General features: G+C 43.4%; 1 protein-coding gene across 1 annotated transcript in view; it reads right to left on the bottom strand.

The window, feature by feature from the left end:
- LOC144889050 (E3 ubiquitin-protein ligase rnf213-alpha-like) overlaps nt 1-7763 on the bottom strand; it is a 170254-nt gene extending 162491 nt beyond the window's left edge. The window contains exon 1 of the mRNA XM_078768858.1: nt 7591-7763. Within this exon, the coding sequence (XP_078624984.1) occupies nt 7591-7607 (17 nt within the window). The 5' untranslated portion in view covers nt 7608-7763. The remainder of the gene's footprint in view (nt 1-7590) is intronic.
- Nucleotides 7764-8099: the final 336 nt, after the last annotated feature.

Raw genomic sequence — 8099 nt, 5'->3', positions numbered from 1 at the left:
GTTCACACAGAAGGACCATTGTTTAAGTGGTCTAATAAATAAAAATAATAATAACCACCTTTAGAGGCCATTTTTTCCCCGCAAAGCGGGGGTTGGCCTTTTTCGGGAACCATGGTTGTTGTTGTTTTTTTGGTCCCCTTTTTGAAGCAATGTTTTACGGCCGGATGCCCTTCCTGACGCCAACCCTTTTTGACGCCTTTTAACGACAAACAGGGAATTACCAGTGAACTGGTACTCAATTAGCCGACCTCGGAAGGATGACAGGCTGAGTCAACCCCCCTGGCGTTAATTCAGCGATCGACCGGGATTCGAACCCAGGATCCTAGGATCCTAAGCCGGCACCCTAGCCGCTAGCCCAACACCAGGGTCTAATGAATAAGGATAACATGTCAAAAGGTTAGAAGGTTCGTAAAGAACAGGGTGAGAGAAATAGAGGTGTTTAGGGGCAATGAGGGAGGGGAAAAATTAACATGTAAGTGAATGGGGATTTGGGGTGTCCCAGAACCAACATTATTACACTACTGAGGTGCATAAAAATTTAATGCAGGTGCCAAAAATCAGAATAGCAGAATAACAAAGGGCAAAGAGTCAAAAACAAAAAGTGAAGCAATGGAGAAACAGGTGGACGAGAACACACAGTTGCACTCCAGCACAAGTAGAGGTGTTGCAGATGAAATAAGGACAGGTAATCAGTGGGTGTAGAAACACTCAGAGGTAAAAATGGGAAAGAACACGAGGTAACGATGTGCATTAAAATATTAAGTCTGGGAGGAAAGAGGATGAGACAACAGACTTAGCATGTCCACATTTGAGAGAATAGGGCGATGAATGAATAAAGGTGAGCATGAATAATAAACATGATGAGGTCAGGTTAGGTATGGGGGCATGCACCAGAGCAGCGCGCCACCACGTCCACTTTCCACAGGTACTACGGGGACCTCCGTCTGGCCATCTCCCAGGCAAATGCCCGGCCCATCCCCATTTCCTTGAGATACTGATCAACCTGCTGCAACCACGAGGCACATGGTTGTTCCGTTAGCTTCCTCCACTCAAGAGGCTCCCTTGCCAAGATAATCTGGTGAGGATCAGCGTCAGGAAAACGAGCCATATGTCCAAACAGCAGCTGATGGTCATGGACTATACAGGTAGCAAATCTCATCTGAGTCTCTCTCAGTAAATGCTCGTTAGATACAAAGTCCAACCAGCTATAGCCAAGGATTCTCGGAAAAGACCTGGTACTGTATCCAAGTCTCACATTTGTAGAGCAAGACTAGAAGCACCAATAATTTAAAGACTTGGACATTCGTCCCCCTGCACAGGTACAGACCACGCCACACCACATGGTTCGGTAAATCCATTACTCCCCAGGTCCAACCCAGAGGTCTATCAACTATTAGCGCACAACGTACGGAGACATGAATATGAATATTACTGCCAAGATATGTAAAACTCTCTGTCACCTCAGCATCCTCACCACAGACAGGTATAGACAAGATAGCAGCATCCAAGATGTCATTGAAAGCCTGGATCATAGTCTTGGCCCAGGCGACCCTTAATCCCAGGGGCTCAGACTCCTTATTCAGCACCTTGAGAGCCCCCGTAAAGACGTGCAGAGTCTCCGCAAAGATGACTGCACCATCTGCAAAACCAAGGCCAGAAATCCAGACATTTCCAAACGATGCACTAAAGCTTAATCTCTCTGGCATTCTCCCCAGAATCCAGTCCATACAAGAGCTGAAAAGTGTGGTGGCCAGTACACACCACTGACGAACTCCAGTAACAACGGGAAATAAGTCAGAGATGGAACCACTACACCTCAAAGCACACTCAATACCAGATTATGTTCAGAATTCGGATCGATCAGCTTTGGTGGCACCCCACGAAGATGGATAATCCTCCATAGGGAATCACGATTCAATGAATCGAATGCTTTGCGGAGATCAACATAGGCTGCAAGCAGCCCCTGCTGAAACTCTCACCTGCATTCAGTGAGGACGTGAGGAAAAAGGACACGGTCAATTGTTGACCTCTTTGGTGTAAAGCCAGACTGCTTTGGGCACTGGTGCTCAAGCAGAAGGTGGCAAACCCTATCAAGAATGATCCGAGCAAAGGCCTTGCCAGGCACTGAGAGCAGCGTCACCCCTCGGTAGTTGTTGCAGTCCTGGCGATCACCCTTAACTTTCCAGAGAAGGACAACAAGGCCCCTCTTCATTCAGTTGGGATGATGCCTGTGCTCCAAACGGAGCACAGATCTGCATGCAACAACACAGGCACAGTATTTCCACCAGCATTGAGAAGCTCAGCATGGATGCCACAATCCCAAGAGCTTTGCCCCTTTCAACTGGTTCAACGCAGTCGGTGTTTCCACAAACAAAGGCGGTTCACACTTGATTGGAGGGTCAGCAATAGGGATAGTAACACCTCTGACATCCAACGCAACAGCCAGTGGGTCAGCTTGGTAAAGACACTCAAAGTAACCAGTTCAGCAGGCAATCACACTAAACCCATGTGTCAAGAGCTCCCCACTCTCCACTCTAACTGCAGTACATCAAGGGGCAGACATGGAAAACACAATGCACTGAATCCTCTGTAAGCAGGATGAGAATCACTTGACCACAGGTAATGCTGTACCTTTTCATAGATTCCTTGCACATCGGCCTCCTTGTAACCCTCAGTGATCATAGTTTTATGCAACTGCCTGACCATCTCAGTTCTGCCATAAAGCCTGGCCCTGCTATACTGAACAATGATATCCAGTGTCCCTTGGGAGACAAAGTTCCTCTTCACCGGAGAGTGCGTTCCAAGCAGATCACCAGCAACATCAAGGATGACATTCTTGAAGGCACTCCACAAAACCTATCAGAATCCTCTGAAACACCCAGACTCCTGAAACCCCCACTCAACCTGTTCACAAACCTCTCAGCTACGATTTCATCCTTGAGCTTGCCAACATCCAGCCTAGGCTGGGATGGTGCCAATCTCTTGTATTTGAGCCTTTGATATTTAAGTCTCTTGAATTTGGTTTGAGCATTCTCAGAGTTGCTACAACAAGCCTGTGATTGATACTGAGAAACTGAGCACTCTGGTAGACAATGCAGTTCTGGAGCAACCTCCAGCGACTATCAACAAGAACATAGTATAGTCAATCTTCTTTGCCACACCACCAGCATTGGAATACCAAGTCCTGTGATGTGGCCGTGGGCACTGAAACAATGAACCAGCTACCTTAAGTCCACGACATCTTGTTAAGTGAAGGAATGTATTGCTAGTCTAGTTCCTGTTTCCAAAACCATGGGAACCAACACTTTTCTCATGACAATCCCAATACATTGAAATTCCCAAAGACAAGAAGAGTATCTCACCTTGGGCACTGATCAACCACCGACTCGAGCATGGCATATAATGTCTCCGTCTTGGTGAGATCACTCGCCTTAGTCGGAGCATATACAGAGACCAGGGAAAGAACACCTAGAGAGTGATGAATCTTCAGTCTCAATACTCTCGTTGATGACCGGTGTTACCTCGATTACCATAGGAGTCAGCGAGATACAGCTACAGCCACACCATGGAAATGTTAACCATCAGAGTGATCAGACCAGTTGTAGGTGTAGCCACCCACCATAATGTCACCACTATCCAGTCTCAGAACATCGGAAAGCACTGCAATACTGATGTTCAGACACTGAAGGTCAGATGACAGCAGAGGCAGATGATCATCCTCTCTTAGAGCGAGGACATTCCAGGCACCCACCCGAAAGGACCGCCTCAGGATTACCAGAGGAGAGCACAGTCTGGTGGACGACATCTCAGCATTACCCCGACACACCACAACCCTACCCAACAGGGTTACCCATTGGTTTCCCCTCTATCATAAAAAGAAGGGAGGTCCCGAATGTTTTGCCCCAGTCCCGTCATTTGAGGAGGGCAACAAGCTAAACATTTCTGACAGGACACGCACGATCCTGAAATGGAGGGAGGGGGAAATAGGCTGAGAGGGGAGTGGGAAGAAAGAGCAACACCAAGCAAAGACTTTTTTTTCTTTTTTTTTTTAAAGAACGACAAGGCCACCACCCTACTTGCAGGGAGTGAGAAGCAGACTGAGACTTATCACAGTCACAAGATAGCAATGAAATGGAGGACCTTGCAATTGAAGGGTTTAAAGGGGGGCTGATGGAAAACATAATTACCAGCCATTAGACAGAAGCCATGTTCCATAACATTTCAGGCGAAGGCCTTGTATACAATTATATACGAAGAAAAGCAGAGGATAGCTTTAGCTGACTTTGCTTTGTGGAGAATTCCAAGATAGTGGTTGGCTTTGGAAGCCAGCTTGGAGATATGATGTTTCAGGACAGGTTATAGGTAAGTGTGAAGCACATGACTTGGCCCTGAGGCCCACCTAGTAATTGGCTCTGAGGGCAGGACCTGGCCCTGTGGAGAAATACGAGGGAGTAATCAGTTTTTGGAGGCTAGCTTGGATAGGTGCCTTTTTCAGAACAGGTTAAACCCGATTGTGAAGCAGTTCGAGAGACTGTCCAGATATATAAAATTGGGGATTTGCCAGCATGTCCTGACAAAGGGACAAAATGAGTGCATGCAAATTCATTAAAATGTATTCCAAAGTGAAGAGCAGTTGCTTATTCCAACAGATTAGTGGAGAAGAATGCTGCAGCCTATCATGCACACATTTAAATTTGTGGGAAAAAACACAACAGAAAAAAAACTGACGGAGAGAACTTTTAGACCAGCCTCAGTGGCTTTTAATGGCTAAAGTGTCTGCTTTGAGCCTGGGAGGTTGGTGCTTCGAACCCTGGCTGAGTCATACCATCGACCTTTTTTTTAAATGGTATGTGCTGCTTCCTTGTTTGATGCTCAGCATTCCTTGTTTAAAAAGGATTAATTGAGCACACACAAACAACCATAGCTTGGTAATAATAGTGAAGGCTTTTATGGGCTTAATGGCCTCCTCCTGCATCAAAGTTCCTTGAAAGGGAACATATTTTAACGTTATTATTATAAACACCACCTTCATAAAGTATTCACACCCCTTGACTTTTTTCACATTTTGTTGTGTTACAGCCTGAATTTAAAATGGATTAGATTGAGATTTTTTTTTTTGTCACTTATCCACATATAATGCCCCGTAATGTCAAAGTAAATTTGTTTTTGACAAAGTTTTACAAAATAATTAAAAATGAAAATCTGAAATGTCGAGTTAACAAGTATTCAACCCCTTTGCTATGACACTCCAAATTGAACTGAGGTGCATCGAATTTCCTTTGATCATCCTTCGGTGTCTCTACAAGAGACTCGATTGTCTCTACAAGAGTGTACAACTTGGTTGGAATCCACCTGTGGCCAATTCAATTGATTGGACTGTCAGACAGTTGACAGTGCATGTCAGAGCAGAAACTCTACTATGAAGTCCAAGGACTGTCCGTAGAACTCCCGAGATAGAATTGTGAGGAGGCATAGATCTGCGGAAGGGTATAAAACAATTTCTAGAGTGTTGAAAGTTCCCAAGAGCACAGTGAGCTGAACGGGGAAAAGCTGCTCCATCATAAGGAAATGGAAATAATATGGAACTACCCAGACTCTTTCTAGTGCTGACTGTCCGACCAAACTGAGCAACCAAACAAAAAAGAACCTTGGTCAGGGAGGTGACAAAGAACCCAATGACTATGCTGACAGAACTACAGACTTCCTTGGCTGAGATGGGAGAACCTGCCAGAAGGACAACGGTCTTTGCAGCACTTCACAAATCTAGGCTGTATGGGAGAGTAGCCAGATGGAAGGCACTCCTGACAAAAAGGCCCATGACAGCACGTTTGGAGTTTGTAAAAAGGCACGTGAAAGACTCTGAGAGCTTGAGGTAAAATATTCTGTGGTCTGATGAGACGAGTATTGAACACCGGCCTGAATGCAAAGTGTTGCGTCTGATGGAAATCGAGCATAGCTCATCACCCATCTAACACCATCACTACCGTGAAGTAGTGTGGTGGCAGCATCTTGCTATGGGGATGCTTTCCAGCATCAGGGACTGGGAGACTTGTAAGGATGGAGGGAACAATGAATGGAGCGAAATACAGGCAAATCATCAAGGAGAACCTGCTTCAGAGTGCAAAAGGCCTTAGACTGCAGCGAACATTTACATTGCAACAGGACAACGACCCAAGAATATAGCCAAAACAACATTGGAATGACTTCAGAACAAGAATGTGAAAGTATTTGAGTGACCCAGCCAAAGCCCAGACTTGAATCCCATTGAGAATGTGTGGAAAGACTTGAAGATTGCTTTTCACCGAGGCTTCCTATCCATCTTGACAGAGCTCAGGCAAATCTGCAAACGAAGAATGAGAGAAACTCCCCAAATCATATGTGAAAAGCTGAAACAGACATACCCAAGAAGACTCGAAACTGTAATCACTGCCAAAGGTGCTTCTATGAAGTATTGACTCAGAGAATTGAATACTTAGGTAAATTAGATATTTCTGTATTTTATTTTTAATTATTATGGAAAATTTTATATTAAAAATTCCACGTTGACATTATGGGGTAGTACATGTAGATCAATGACAAAAAAAGATCTCAATTTAATCCATTTAAAATTCAGGCTGTAACAACAAAATGTTAAAAAGTCAAGGTGTGTGAATACTTTCTGATGGCACTGTAGATATTGATGCAAACCAATACAGAATTGGTCCCAGATTGCCACCTTGAGAGATACTGGACCCCTAGAGGGAGATCATGGAAGAGAATGTGATCCAAAGAAAACCAATGCCGACTATAACAGATTAAATCTGCTAGGCTATGCAAGAAGGGATTATCGATAGCTTTGGCTGAACAAATAGTTTAATAAAACAGTGTAGGATGTCAGACCGTATAGAATCATAGGAGATATCCAGTGGAATAGTCCTAACTTAATGTTTGAGATTGGGGAGTCCAACGGTCCATCCATTGTTTTCATCATAGAGACAGGATCTCAAGGGTAGAATGACTTGTGAGGAAGCAATACTGATCACAAGGGATCAGAGAGATAGAGAAGAATAAAGTTTTTAAGTCTGCAGCATTGGTAGATTCCATTACTTTGCTTATGATGGGGAGAAAGCCGACTGGTTGTTCTGTAGCCTAGGGCAGTTTTGATACACTTCTTATGAATTGGGATAACAACCCTCAGAGGACAACCTGGAAGAGAACCATATATACAGATAAATAAGCAATCGGAGGTGACATCATCTTATTGTGCTGCAAATTTTGTGTGAAGTTTTGGGAAAATTAGCCCACTTTGTTAAAAATTCTAATTTTCTCCATCTCGATCAAGCATTCCCACTACCAGCTGCCAATGTTGATTACAATACACACAGCACAAGAAAAGGCATGACACTCATCTAGTAGGTAAGTAGTCATTAAATGGCAGAACTCTAGCACATGTGCACAGGTTATAATTGAGATTACCTTTTGAGCAAAAAATTAATTGAATAAAATCTGTTAAAAACATCTTTCACAAATTCTCTTTAACATAATATCGTTTTTAATGAAATGTAAAAATGCATTTACATTACTGTATAACAGAGTAAAAAAAAAAAAAACCTTTTAAGAACAGTCATGGTTGCCAGATTAATCCAATCTCCAGCAGACTTTTGTAATATCACCACTTTTTGTCGTTGTTCATTGAACTCAAATTCCTTTGCCAAGACAGCAACAAAAACTATAGCAACGTCTTCCTTTGCAGGAGGTTGCACTTGTTTTTCTCGAATATCCTGCATGCTGAGGGAAATGATAAAATAAAGTACAAAGCAATCAAGTCAGTGTAGCGTTTGGAAAGTTGAAAGTATAACACAGGAGGTCATGTAATGCAAGTCATTGAAGCTTCTTTCAATAGATTTATAGGATCGTATGATTCGGACCTTGTACATCATTCATCAATGATTATCAACAAATATTTAGATCAGATGATTAAGGGTGTGATGGATATAGATGTTATTGCAATACTACAGACTTGGCATTTAATATGGAATATTTTTTTTGTGGGGGTGAACTTACTTTTCAAGATGTCTTAGAACCAAAAGTTCAATGGAATTATGTTGAAATTATTCTAA

This window comes from Myxine glutinosa, unplaced genomic scaffold, assembly GCF_964187855.1.
Source record: "Myxine glutinosa unplaced genomic scaffold, kmMyxGlut1.1 SCAFFOLD_617, whole genome shotgun sequence".
In the NCBI taxonomy this organism is placed as follows: domain Eukaryota; kingdom Metazoa; phylum Chordata; class Myxini; order Myxiniformes; family Myxinidae; genus Myxine; species Myxine glutinosa.
Note: the sequence above shows the minus strand (reverse complement) of the source record. Positions and strands in the feature narration are given on the sequence as shown.